General features: G+C 46.5%; 1 protein-coding gene across 1 annotated transcript in view; it reads left to right on the top strand.

Moving 5' to 3' along the window:
• ENAH (ENAH actin regulator) overlaps positions 1–13,497 on the top strand; it is a 138,143-nt gene that overhangs the window by 99,179 nt on the left and 25,467 nt on the right. The window contains 1 exon segment of the mRNA XM_032591857.1: positions 2,571–2,656. Within this exon segment, the coding sequence (XP_032447748.1) occupies positions 2,571–2,656 (86 nt within the window).

The following is a 13,497-nucleotide window of genomic DNA, read 5'->3' as shown; positions in this document are numbered from 1 at the left end:
GGAGTTCATAATTGACCCAGAACTCTCCTGTCCATCGCTTTCAGTATATTTACATTATTTTTAAATGCACATGAATTTCAGTGTGTCATTGTCATGACTTGACAGTACTGATGGAGAGGAAGCCAACAAAACAACTAAAGTAAATAGAAGTACGAGAAGACGCCAGGGAGATGGCTTCTCCTCTCCGGCCACCGTGCAGAGGTCTATGGAGAGACCAGCTGCCCGTTATCACAAAGAACCGTGTAGAAAATCATCTTTAGAGTTTTTCTCGGATCAAAATTCCCCTCATTTTAAAAGGATTTTCCTTGAAGTTTTCCTGTTTTAGCTGCACGAATAAACTGTAGTACGTTATTTTTATAATTAATGATACCAGCCAGAAAATATTTCCCACATTCTTAAAACCTGCTTTAAACAAATTCATTAAGTTTTAACTTAGAAAAAAACCAAAACAGTTTCTGTACATTCCTTTTAAAAAATACTTTTTTCTCATTCAAGCTTTTTCGAGTTCTATCGAACTTTTGTTTCTGTTTTTTTTTCAAATCTGTTTAATAAAATCAGGATTGAGTTGAAATTTTGACACCTTTTCCTTAAATTTACATATTTGAGTTAAAACTTGTATCAATAGATTTCTGTTGGTGAATTTCCTCTGTTGGCACGACGGTGGAGGGTAACACATGCTTGCTCTGGGTGTGAGCAGTCTGGCGCACCCGTGGAGGTGGAAGTGGGTGCCGGACTAGTCTCTCTGGCCTGCTGGCATCCAGCTGTTTAGTTATTCGAGCAGCATCAGGCTTTCATTTAAATAAACAGTATTTTAAAAAAGAGTTAAACCATAATGGTCTCGTGAGTTGCCCAAGCTACATGCTCAACATTTAATATTTTTGGAAAGATGTAACTTTGGATTATAAAAAAAATGCTTCCCCCAAATAGTTTCTATTTTCTCAGGTTTACCCCCACCCTGATCTTCTGTTTTCTCCCTCCTTCTGCCAAAGAGGTGAGACATCTTCTCCTCATAAAAGTATTAGACATTAGTGTATGGCTTAATGTGATAGTCTGTTTTTAACATCAGTATGTTCATTCCCAAGAGAAGGAAAGAATTCCAGCCTGGTTGCTAGACAAGTTTTATTTTTTGTTTATGCAGATTTAAGTGCGTGTTTAATTTAAAAAGCTTTTTGATTTTTTTGTTGTTGCTGATGACATGGGGTTAATACATTTTATGTTAATTCCTTTATGTGGTTATCAAAATAGCAGACTGTTAGGAAATCTAATGAAATACATCACTGCAGTTGTCATGTAATTTGTCCTCCAAAAGACAAATTACATGATTAATCTAGAAATGGGGAAAGAGATGAGGAAAAAATTTAGTAGGTAAGTTTAGATCAAAGCATCTGCTTTTCTACATTTGGGACCTACCAGTACTGTATTATTATATTGCCATGTCCTTCTAGTTGTGAGGGTCACTTCACTCAGTGAGCACACAGTTGGTGCTCTTGTGCTGTTAACTTAGAGGTACGAGCATTGGCATTAGTACACAGAAGTGTTTGTCCATCAACTCTTTCTTGTAGTAGTGGTCTACAAAACACTTTCACAATATCTGTTAGGGGCATTTGCTGACACACTAGATTTACTTGTTTACTGGATTCTTTTGTTTACTGGGTTAGAGTTCAAGATTGTTCTGTTTTAACCGTGGGCGTTGCATATTAGGTCCAGTGTTCATTTCTCTCATGATACATTTAATTTTTATATCCAGTGACATTAAAATGTCCCATATTTAATGGCATTCTTTATAAGATGCTAAAAATGGGTCTGCATTGTACATGGTACGTGGGAATGAAGGGTCATTAGTTTCTCGTGACAGAGCCGTGTTGGTTTGAACGCAGGGTTTTTTGTTTTTGTTTTTTTTTGGGGGGGGTTTGTTTTTTACCCCAAATGAAAAGTTGCTAAGATTACCTCTGTTACATTAAAAATTCAGAGAAGTAGGCTAATTCTGTTTAGAAGTTTAGCAAATGTTTGTTTTCACCAGTGCTGGAAATGCCAAGCCAGTAAATGAGAATGGCAGCTTAAATTGGGCAAATTTGATAAATGCATTAGCATACTTCATCCTAGTAATAAGGTTCTCATGCTCTCTCTCTCCTGTTTTTCATTTCCAGTGTTCTATTTAGGTGAGTTTTTGAATTCTGATTTTTTTCATTTAAGTTCTCCTCCCCACTTCATGAATAAGTACCCTGAAGAGAATGTCTCATTGTCCTAGAAAATGCCAAGCTCAGGGCGCCTATTCAGATGCTCATTGAACACTTGTTTTCCTCAAGCTCTTCATATGTAAATGTTATTTTCCTTTATTGTTGGTGTTTTCCATTTGTTTCAAGTAAGCCTTCTGGGGATGATGGCAGTATTATGTCGCAGTCTTTCATTTGCTGTGTGTTATGTAAAGCTTATATTTTATTTTGCTAAACAAAAAAGAAGATACATTTGTAAATATGTGATGGTTTATGTTATTCTTCTCATGATTTTATCTCCTCTGTCCAGCTAGCTATAAAGATAATGTTCATCTATAATGTTTCCTCCCTTTTTAGGGGCCAACATTGCCTAGACAAAATTCACAGCTACCTGCCCAAGTTCAAAATGGCCCATCACAAGAAGAATTGGAAATTCAAAGAAGGTAAATTTAAAAAGTTGTTATTTGCAGTTTTTCTTTCTACTGCGGAAGGCCCGCGAGCATCCTGGTATAGGAAGTAGATTGTGTCTTGTCAGCCATTTAAAAGTCCCTTAGCAGCATACGAAATGACTTTCACTTCACGGAGTCTTATTTTTATAGTGGTCATAGATTGATCTATGGTCTCATGGCTTTCACATAACTAATTTAACTAGAAAGTTGGCGTCGTGTTGGCTGTTGGATAAGTCTCTGATCTTGAGATTACTACCATAGAGCTTAGTAATGGATACAAACTCACTCTGTTCATGATTAAATCGCTCGTTCAGTGAGATCAATAGTATCATCTCGTTGCTCAATGCCCTTTATAAAGAAATAGATTTGAAATTGTAACACAGCCTCAATTAGGTATAGTTTTTTTTTTTTTTTCTGAACTAGCAGAGTTTCTGAACTGTAAGCTACCAACTTGTAACAAAAGAGTTTTATATACATTCAGCAACTAAAACTGAATTAGTGAAACCAGGGTTTCCATTTTATTTTACTTTTATTTATTATCTTTATTTATTTTGAGAGAGAGAATAGGAGAGAGTGTGATCAAGGGGGGGGGGGGACAGAGAGAGAGAGAAAGAGAGACAGAGACAGAGACAGAGACAGAGAGAATATGAATCCCAAGCGGGCTCCACGCTGTCAGTGCAGAGCCTGACTCGGATCTCCATCTCACAAACCATGAAATCATGACCTGAGTCGAAATCAAGAGTTGGATGCTTAACTAACTGAGCCATCCAGGTTCTCCCAGGCACTTCCACTTTAAACAAATGAAAACTTTCTGGAGATGTTGACATTGCCTTGTTTGTTTGTTTGTTTAATGTCTATTTACTTTTGAGAGACAGAGCATGAGCAGGGGAGGAGCAGAGAGAGAAGGAGACACAAAATCCTAGACAGGTCCCAGGCGAGCCTGACGCAGGGCTCGAACCCACAAATCATGAGATCATGACCTGAGCCGAAGTCAGACGCCCAACCAACTGAACCACTCAGGCACCCCTGTTATTTTTAATCACTAGTAGGTCACTTGTTTATTACAGAGAGCTGATAACCGTCCTACAGATGGATTCTTCCAGTTGACAAACATTTGCTCCATGGCAAGCTAGAGTTTCTTCCTGTGACCTTTGATTTGGATCCACATTTGAAACACTCTTCATATTTTCCATGTGTCTTGATATGTGTGTCATGTTCCTCTGAAAGACAGACAGACAGACGGGGATCTTTCACCACGTTCTGTGTGTAAATGCGTGGCCCTTGGGGAAGGCCCTTCCGAAATGAATTTTGTTTTCATCACAACCTCTCTGGTTAAATCCCTCTCTATTTGGTTGAAAATCTGTCCAACTCTTTTGAGTGATGCTGTACAGAAATAAAACTTAAGTTTTTGTAGAAATAAGGAAGGTTTAAAAGTTCTGTATTGAGTGTTTTAAACATTCCAAAATAATTTCAAGAGTTAGAAATTGTAATGATACTGTTGCCCACCCCCCCCCCATACACACGGAAAAATAATTAATAAAAAAAATGATTGTAGTATTATCAGGAGTACCCATTTGTAGAAAGCCAGGAGAACCAGGAGAGAACCCAAATGTACGGATAATTTTTCACGTTGTGGAGCAGACAAGCATGTGCCCTGGGACAGGTGCTGGGCGAGGACAGCACAGAGTAGAGACCGGAGCCGCAGAGGATGCCTGCCGCTGGTTAAGGGTCTCTGAAGGGCCGTCAGCTACATGGGGGCTGTCCACGACTTGCGCTTGAGGCTGTACTGGAAATGAGTATTGAGCGAATTTTTACTGATTGCTGTGAAAACGCTGTGTGTATCTGTCCCATCTGGGTGTTTAGCCCTGCAGCGCTCAGCTGGACTTGAGGCTTTTCTGCTTGTATGTGGGAAGATACGTCAGGATTTGAAATTGGATGTTGTTTATATTACTTGTTTAGTTGAAGACTTGAAATCGTCCAAAAAATTGGTGTAAATTTTTAAATTATTTTCTGTCCATAGTCACACACAGACTTTCTTCTTTTTTTTTCTTTTTTAATTAAAAAAAAACAATGTTTATGTCTGCACTTAATTTAGGGCTTTAGCTCACAACCCCGAGATCAGAGTCGCACTTCCCACCCAACTGAGCCAGCCCGGCGCCCCTCTTCTTTCTCTTGGATAAACCTTCCTTCCATTGGACGCCACTTTCTTTCTCCTGGTGTTCATTTTTATCTCTGTTCCTTCCCTTTGCTCTCCTCCACCCGCTTCCATTTTTATCTGGTGAAATCTGTTGGTGTCTGCTCTGATCTCCTGGAAATGCTGCTTCCATCATCATTGGCTTGTTTCTGGTTTAGGTTTCTTCTCCTGGTGCACAGCCTGCCTCTGCTTTCTTCCTTTTGGTACTGTAGTCTCTGTTCATCGCGGACTGCTCTCCCTTCCGTTTCTTCCGCAAGGGCGTGCGCTTAGCTGTCTCTGGGTTTTTTCTGTACATGGTATACCTTCAAAAAACTGAGGATTCTGTGGGATATTGTAGTTTTCTCTTAACTGTCTTATGCTGACGGCTCCCACGTTTACAGCCGTGATCCTGCACCTGAGATCCATATTTCCAATGAAATGGAATCCACGCGTCCTTTTGAGAATTTGGTGCCAGCAGTGGACTCCTGCCCTCTTCCACCCAGCCCTGCATCCTTCTTAAATGCGCGTACACGTGCTCTTCTGTGCAACACCTGCATGACATTTCGGAGGGTCACAGACCCCTCGGTTCCAACGAGTGTTCTGCTGCGGAACGCATGCGTTTGGGTATCCCGGTGATACCTCAGGGCGCGCACACTTCCTTCTCTTCGTATTTCACCCGGACTTTCTGCTTTAGGAAGTCTGTAATTATCTTCATTCACAGGCTCTGTTCCAGCATACCCTGTGACTTCTGTCTCGGAAAGCCTGACAGATTGTCTCTTCGGACATTCTCGTCACCGATAGCTTTTCTGGTGTGTGTTCCTTACGCACTGCCATCGTTTCTAGTTGGTTTCCTGCCTTAACCTAGATCCCTTTCAGTTTTTCCCACTTGCTTACTGTCAGATTAATTCCTCTTTAAGTCGTGTGTTCATGGTAGAATCCCAGGTAGCGCCGGAGGGCCGGAGATGGGGGAGCGTGTGGCCTTCCCTTTGTGTTAATCTCCAGAATCAATCCCTCCTAACCGTTTCTGCTTTAGTATTTTGGATGGCTTCTTCCATAGCGCGAGATAATATGTTTCTATTTCTGTCTCCTGATTAGTCGAGTGATGGCTAGTGGCGGCTGACTTTACTAGGAAACCCGAATTCTTCATGTCCCTGCCCGTTACCAGTGGCCACTATTTGTAGTCCTGCTGTCGGTTTCTCTTTCAAATTGAACCTGTGTCTCTTCACTGCTCCCTCTGCGAGGGGGGCTCAGTGGTCCTGCCGTCCCGCTCCGCCCCCTGGGTGTGCTGTCTTGTCCGTGTGTTTTTTTGCAGGGGAGCCCCCCCACCCCCTACCCCACTCTGGGGTCCCTTTAAACCTCATTAACCAGGGTAGTTGGAGTCCTCACGAATATGTGACTAGCTAAGTTTTTGAGTTTTGTAGTTTCTTTTCTCCCTCATTTCTTTCTTTAACCTTAATATTTAATAGACCTTTTCCATTTGAAAACTTAATAAGCACATCTCTTTTTTTTTAAAAATTTTATTTTTTTAACATGTCTTCTCTGTTTTCTCTGTTGACTTTTTTTGGGAACTCCTACACGTCAGATGCTGGCCTCCAGGGTTGTGCTTCAGTATACTTCTATTTTTTCATTTTCTGCTTTTTTTTCTTTTTGTTCTGTATCATTGGCAATATTTTTAGCCACATATCCTAGACCAGCACTATTTACTAGAAATACAGTATGGCCATGTATGTAATTTTTAGTGGCCATATTAGCAAAAGTAAAAAGAAACCTGTGACCTTAATTTAATAGTATATCGTGTTTAACCCAGTTTATCTAAAATCTTATCCCTCCAGGGGTGCCTGGGTGGCTCAGTCGGTTGAGCATCCGACTTCGGCTCAGGTCATGATCTTGCGGTCTGTGAGTTCCAGCCCCGCGGTCGGGCTCTGTGCTGACAGCTCAGAGCCTGGAGCCTGTTTCAGATTCTGTGTCTCCCTGTCTCTGCTCCTCCCCCAACTTGTGCGGCGCGCGCGCGCGCTCTCTCGTCTCTCTCTCTCTCTCTCTCTCTCTGTCAAAACTAAATAAACAGTTTAAAAATTTTTTTTTAGTATTATCATTCCAGCATAAAGTAAGTGTAGAAATTGTTATGGTGTTTTACATTCTCTTTTTCATACTGAGTCTTTAAAATTCGGAATGTATTTTACACTTACCACACATTACTGTCCAGACAGGCCACATTGTACGCGCCCACAGGCCACCCCTGGCTCACGGCCACCTAATCGGTGGGACGGTGGTGGATCTCTATTGAAAGATCAGTCTTAATCTCCAAGAGAGCTTTTTCTGTTTTGTAATCATTCCCTTTTTAACAGCCTGTTCCAGACTCACGATCATATCTTTTTTTTTTTCAACGTTTTTATTTTTTATTTTTTGGGACAGAGAGGAGACAGAGCATGAAAGGGGGAGGGGCAGAGGAGAGAGGGAGACACAGAATCAGAAACAGGCTCCAGGCTCCGAGCCATCAGCCCAGAGCCCGACGCGGGGCTCGAACTCCACGGACGCGCGAGATCGTGACCTGGCTGAAGTCAGACGCTTAACCGACTGCGCCACCCAGGCGCCCCAATATCTTAAGTCTCTCATGTTCTCGTCCTTTCTCTGAGTCCTCTCCCTCCTGTAGAGCTGGGTTGTTTGTCTTTTGTACTCCATATTCCTCAAATATCTGGTAATCTTGAGCGGTCCGCTTCTTTGTAAACGGATTCGATCGAATGGCATCCGTCCTTGGCTCGGGTTTCCCGTTGCAATCATGGAGGTGACGTCCTCTGCTGGACACAGCCTCCCTGAGGAGCGAGGGCTGCCGGTGGACGGGGGTCTGTGGAGGCGGGCAGAGCACACAGACTGGCGGGCTGTCCTTTAGGTAGGGAACAAGGGTGGGAGGGACCGAACCGGCCTGGGGACCCCACAAATGCGAGCCGGCCCCGGCTGCCCCGAGGCCGCGTGTCTGCTTAGAGGGCGGTCTGTGGTAAACGCCGGGAGGAGAGGGTGGCGGTGCGGCTGCTCTTCAAGCCAGGGCTTGCGGTTGTTAATCGGCCTGATCGTGGCTGCGTTGCCCGCTCGCGTCCTGTCCCCTGGCCTCGCGGGAGGCCTCTCCTGCCCCCTCTTCTCCCGTCTGCTTTCAGCCACGTTCGGCACGGATGCCGGCCGTGGTCGCCTCCGCTCTGCGGCGCAGCGAGGTTCCGGGCGCCGTCTGTTCCCCTGCTTACGACGGAGCGGGGCGGGACGTCAACAGCCTTACCCCAGTCAGAGGGACCGTCGACCTCGTAGGCCAGTAGTGCCCCCGGAAGAGACCGAGTAGAGGCGGGCGTGTGGTGCCAGAGGGGCAAGGGGACGCCGGCGCCAGGTGGGTGTCGGGGTGAAGTGCGCCGCGTGCGAGGGAGAACCCGGGCGGAGGCCTCGTGGTGCTGGTTGCACGCGTGTGCCCGTGGACGAAGAGGCCCCTGAGGCTGGGGCGAGCGGATTAGGTGGGTTTGAAGCCCGCGGAGAGTCCTGTCACGCGGGACGCGGGCAGGCGATTGCGGAGAACTGAGCTTTCGTTCTGAGCGTAAGGAGTAGAACCGCTGAGTGGTCTCGATGGACGTGAGCTCGTCTCGCCGTACTCGGCCGTCCCTCTGGCTGCGCCGGGGGACTAGCCAGAGGGGAGCGCGCACGCAGGCGGGGCGCGCGGCCGGGACCGCCCCCATCCTGCGGGGGGACTCGGCGGCCGTCGCGGTCAACTAGGCGGGACCCGGGGGGTGGCTTCTCCGCCGAGGGGTGGACGGTGGCGGGAAGGCAGAGGTCTTGGGCTCCTTGGGGGAGGGTGGTGCGGCAGGGGAGGGTCTGGCTTTTAACCCCGAGCGGGTGGGGCGGGGAGGGTTGAGTTGTCCTCGACGGAGCCGCGCGAGGGACCGTGCGAGCCGACGGGTTTTGTTGGGAGACACCGGGCTGGGGGAGCTCTGGGCGGCGCGCGGTTGGGACCTTCGCCGGTACGTGCGCGGAAGGGCGCCGGGCAGGTGCTCGGCTACACTGTCTACAGAGACGCGGGCGGGAGGCCGAGACTTCCGGCTCTGCTGTTCCCCCGCATCCGTAGACACTGATGAAGGAGTTGTGCCTGCCGCCGACCCCTCCGTGTTCTACTTTGTCGTGAGTTTTGCGTAGGCACGGTCAGGGTTTTCTGGAATTCCGGGAGGGGAGAGTTTGACTTTTGACGTCTGCGGACCGGAATGAGTCCATACAGTCCCGTGTGTCGCTTCCCCTCAGCGCCCCCGCGAGCCGTCCTCACGTCCGGCTTAGTTCTTTGGCCGGACGTCTGCGGGCATCGGGGTCCTGGGCCCCGGCGGTGTCTCTGCGCCCCGCGTCTCCTCCGTGCCTCGCTCGGCGGCCGCTCGTTGTCCGTAGACTCTCCTCCGGGTCTGTCGGTGGCATTGCTTTTCTGAACCCCTTACGACTTAATCACCCGCTCTTTTACCTTTTAAACCGTTGAGGGTCTGGTTTACAGAAGGGCCTCCTTCACAGCGAACGTCGTAGGCTGCTTGAGAGTAGAGACCTGAATAAAGGTTCTAAGAAAAAGCCAGGAGGTTTCTGGTAGTGAATTCACGTATGTGTAGGTGTTAGGTATAAGAGACAGAAAATGCGAGTGTATATGGTTCGGAGTAGAGTTAGATAAGATAAGACACGCTGTTTTCATGCTCCTTAGGCTTCTGTCTGTGCCGCTTGGGAGATGGCAGGAGGCTTCCCTGAGGAGATGGCTTTGAGCCAGGCCTTGAATGGGACCTGGCGGAGCATTCCAGGCAGGAAGAGCAGAGGGTAAGGGCAGGGGCGAGCAGGGGGCCCTCCTTGATACCCCTCCCCCCCGCCTTAGACCAGTAGGTCGAGTCCAGCTCGCAAAGTGCTTTGTATGCCATGCTAAGAAACTAGCTTTTACTTGTTTATTTATTTTTGAGAGAGAGAGAGGTGAGAGCGTGTGCTTGCATGCTTTGGGGGGGGGGGGGAGCAGAGAGAGGAAGAGAGGGAATCAGCACAGAACCCGACATGGAGCTCAATCCCACGAGCTATGAGATCATGACCAGATCAAGAGTCAGACGCTCAACTGACTGAGCCACCTAGGTGCCCCAGAAATTGCTTTTTAGTAGTCTTGTCTTGAATTTGTCGTATAATAAAAAGGCACCTTGCTTTTTAATACTTAAGTATTTTCCCATAACGAGAAAGGTATACACCATTTTCCTTTGGCCTGGATCCTGTAATCTATCTTTGCTGGGGGGTTAGATCTACTGGGAAGAAGATACTTTGTAGCGGACCCTTAGTATTTGGTCCTTGCCGCAGCCAGCCGGGCTCCTGTGTTCTGTGGCCTGAACAGATGACAACAGACAGAACAAACTGAAGCTGGAGGAAATAGGTGTAATACAGGGAGCAGAAGAAAACCTGAAAATACACTGTAACAGCTTTGGAAAACTAGGAGAATATTTTCACTCCTAAAGCAGAAACCCTAGTTATTTAAAAAATAACCATTCAGAGAGTAAGGAAATGTACTTAGACATTAAAAAATAGAAGTTTTGAAAAATAAATTACCCTAGGAATAGTTATAATAAAAGATAAGGGACAGTAAACGAGAAAGAAAATAAAATAAGATCAGATTAGGAGGTCTGATATCCAAATAATGGGAGCTTTAAGGGAGCAAAGGACGAAAAGCCTGAGGAAACAGAATTTGCAAATAAATGACAGGAGAAAGTTTCCTGGACCTCAGTGATGTGGTCGTGTGGGTCAGAGCGCTGCAGACCTTTCCGAGTAGGGCCAGGTGGTAAATGTTTTAGCCAGAGAGTGGCCACGAGGCTTCCGTGGCAGTGGTTCGCCTCTTTGCAGTTTGCTGGGGACAGCAGGGGCAAGCGGGAGTGGCCGGCTTTGGGCCCTGGGTTCTCACTTGTGGGGCCCCAGGTCTGGATGGACACGACTTGCCAGTGTCCGGCCCAGTAAGTGAGAAAAACAGACCCACCGACAGGGCCTGTCACTGGAGTTGTAGACTGCGAGAGTAGAACTTGGGGTGGGCCGGAGCGCTTCAAATCCTGAGAGGTTGTTTCCAAACTTCTTCTCTGTACGACTTCCCAGGAAGCTACTGGAAGGGGTGTTCTGTTAAAATGAGAGAATTGGGGCGCCTGCCTGGCTCAGTTGGTTAAGCATCCAACTTGGGCTCAGGTCTCGATTTCATGGTTCGTGAGTTCGAGTGCGGAGCCCGCTTCAGATCCTCTGTCTCCCTCTCTCTCTGCCCCACCCCCTCTCACGCATGCTCTCTCTCAAAATAAGCATTTAAAATAAGTGAGAGAATAAACCATTCAGGAATGAGGGGACGTCCGTGGCCCCACCAGGAAACAAGGCACCCATCTTGGGATGAGATTAGGGAGTTCCCAGCATCACTGAAGGTGAAAAGCCAGACCTCGGGGCCCGTCCGACTGGCCAGGGATCTGAGGTGCTTCCTGGAAAAGCAAGAATGAGGGAACACTAAATAGAGCGGATCACCTGATGCGCCGGGTCATGTCGAGAGGGTTTACGGTTCCGGTTGGAGAGTTTGGGGTGAAGTAGGGATAGTGTAAAGAAAAAACCAGATGGGGAGGAGACAGTGATTTTTGACACCAGAACAAGGAAGAAATTGCTCGGAAGAGCAGATGTGATTGGCCGTGAATATTGGGATCCAAAGTGGTGTCGTGATTTTATCGGAAGAGCGAGGAAGATGAGGTTCTGTGGCGGAGAGGGGCAGGAGGTGGCTCACCTGTGAAGGAGAAAGCGGGTACCGTGCGACTGAACAGCTGAGAACTGGGGGAGCTCAAGAAGGCACCGTATGTGGGAACCTGACATCAGCGCCAGATCGAAAGGCTCTGCTTCTGGAGAGCGAGATCGGAAGCTGTGTTTTGTTACACGCTCTTGTGACACGACTGTTAAGGTGTGTGTGCATTTTACAAGTTTAATCTTTCTGTTTCAGTGAGCGTGAATTCGAGTTGATGAAACAGATGTTTACTCCAGGTGTTGTCTTAGTGAGTCCAGTACCTTGACTCTGGTAACGTGACGGTAGTTACTGGTTAGTTCTCTACCCCTGTACGTATCGTTTGTTGACGTCAGTCTTTGGTTTCTACTCGTATTAGTAATATCTGGCTTCTTTGACTGTGATGAAAACCGTATTTAAGAAACATGAGTCAGTCCTGTGTTCAGTCTCAACATAGGACGTAATTTAGTTAATGTCTATAAATAGCGAATGGGCACCACTACCTGAAAGATATAAAAGGGCCTGGTAGTCCCAGCACAGAGCAGGCCGGGAACCATGCGGTTGTACAGCCCCCCAGTCAGCCGGCTGGGGCCGGATGGACCCAGAGTCGACCGCCTGCTGCTGTGAGTACGGGCCTGTGTCGGGGGCTCTGTAACTGAGACCTACATCCTCTGCTTTCATCTGGTCCGTTTTGTATTTGCTTACTAATGAAGAAGTGGAATAACCCACGTGATGTGATCAGAAGATAGATGTATGTAGTTTTATCTTCTGACAAGTGTCGGTAGCATCGTAGTGTTACTAAATGTTGTCAACTCAGACTTTAAATCATTCTCTATCTACCTAATAACTCTTCATCATAGGGTAAGGCTGTACGAAAATGTGTTTTAAATTTCATTATATTTGGCTCACTTTAAGAAAAATAGTCTTTGGGTCACATAAACTAAATACAGTGTCTGAATATATTTTTAAAAAACTATTACTCTCACTGTTGGCCATGCTTTGGGCATCTCTTGACATTTGGGGAGACTTCTTTCGAGGAAGGGGGTATTTGGGTGGTAGGAGGAACTATTTTTGAGGTTTTTTAAATGCTCTTGGTGGCTATGATATTGGTCCTTTGCACTGTAATTGTTTCTGGAAAAATGTACATTTTCTCAGAAACTTCAAATTATGGTAAAATGCATACCTAACTTAAGAGAAAAATCAGTCTGGTAGAATTTGTGCGTACTTCAGGGTAGAGCCCAGGTACTTTGGAGAGGTCCTCGGATGGTTCTAGCAAAGAGTGAAGAAACCGTGCAGCACAGCTCTAGGAGGAGGCGTCCCTGCGTTTCCTGTATGAGAGTCGGGAGTGGTGTTTCTGGGAAAAGCAGAGATTATAAATTTGGAAACTGCCCCCCAAAAAGATAATACAAACGTCCTGCTTTAGAGATCAAAACGTGTGAATGTCATGTTTGTACGCCATCCCGTTTAGGTGAGAATTATTCACACTACTAAAGATTTGTAAGCCTGAGATTTCTTGTTGACACGCTACTTTGGGAATATATTTAGATGCGCATCTTTTCAGTGAGCGGGCTAGAAATGAGCCAGGGGCTTTTAACGCTTTCTGTCCATCCTTCAAATCAAGAGACTGTGCGGTCAGCGGAATCTTCTGCAGCTTGTGAACTGCCTCCTCCAGCCGTGTGTCCGTGATCGTGGGGAAGCCATCTGGCAATGTGCTCCTCTCCCACATCAGTAGATACTCTTGATCTTTGATAGGCTGAGAACGCTAGAATAAATATCCTAACCTGTGGAATCTTCTTAAGTCAGGATTCCCTGGCTGTAAATGCCATTATGCAGTAATCCTTCAGACCTGGCCTCTGCCTGTGACTTAAGCTTACTTTTAGTGATAAAAGCATTGTGTCGCCTGGA

The sequence above is a fragment of the Lynx canadensis genome, chromosome F1 (assembly GCF_007474595.2).
Source record: "Lynx canadensis isolate LIC74 chromosome F1, mLynCan4.pri.v2, whole genome shotgun sequence".
Classification (NCBI taxonomy): Eukaryota; Metazoa; Chordata; class Mammalia; order Carnivora; family Felidae; genus Lynx; species Lynx canadensis.
This window is presented reverse-complemented; position numbering and strand designations above follow the sequence as displayed.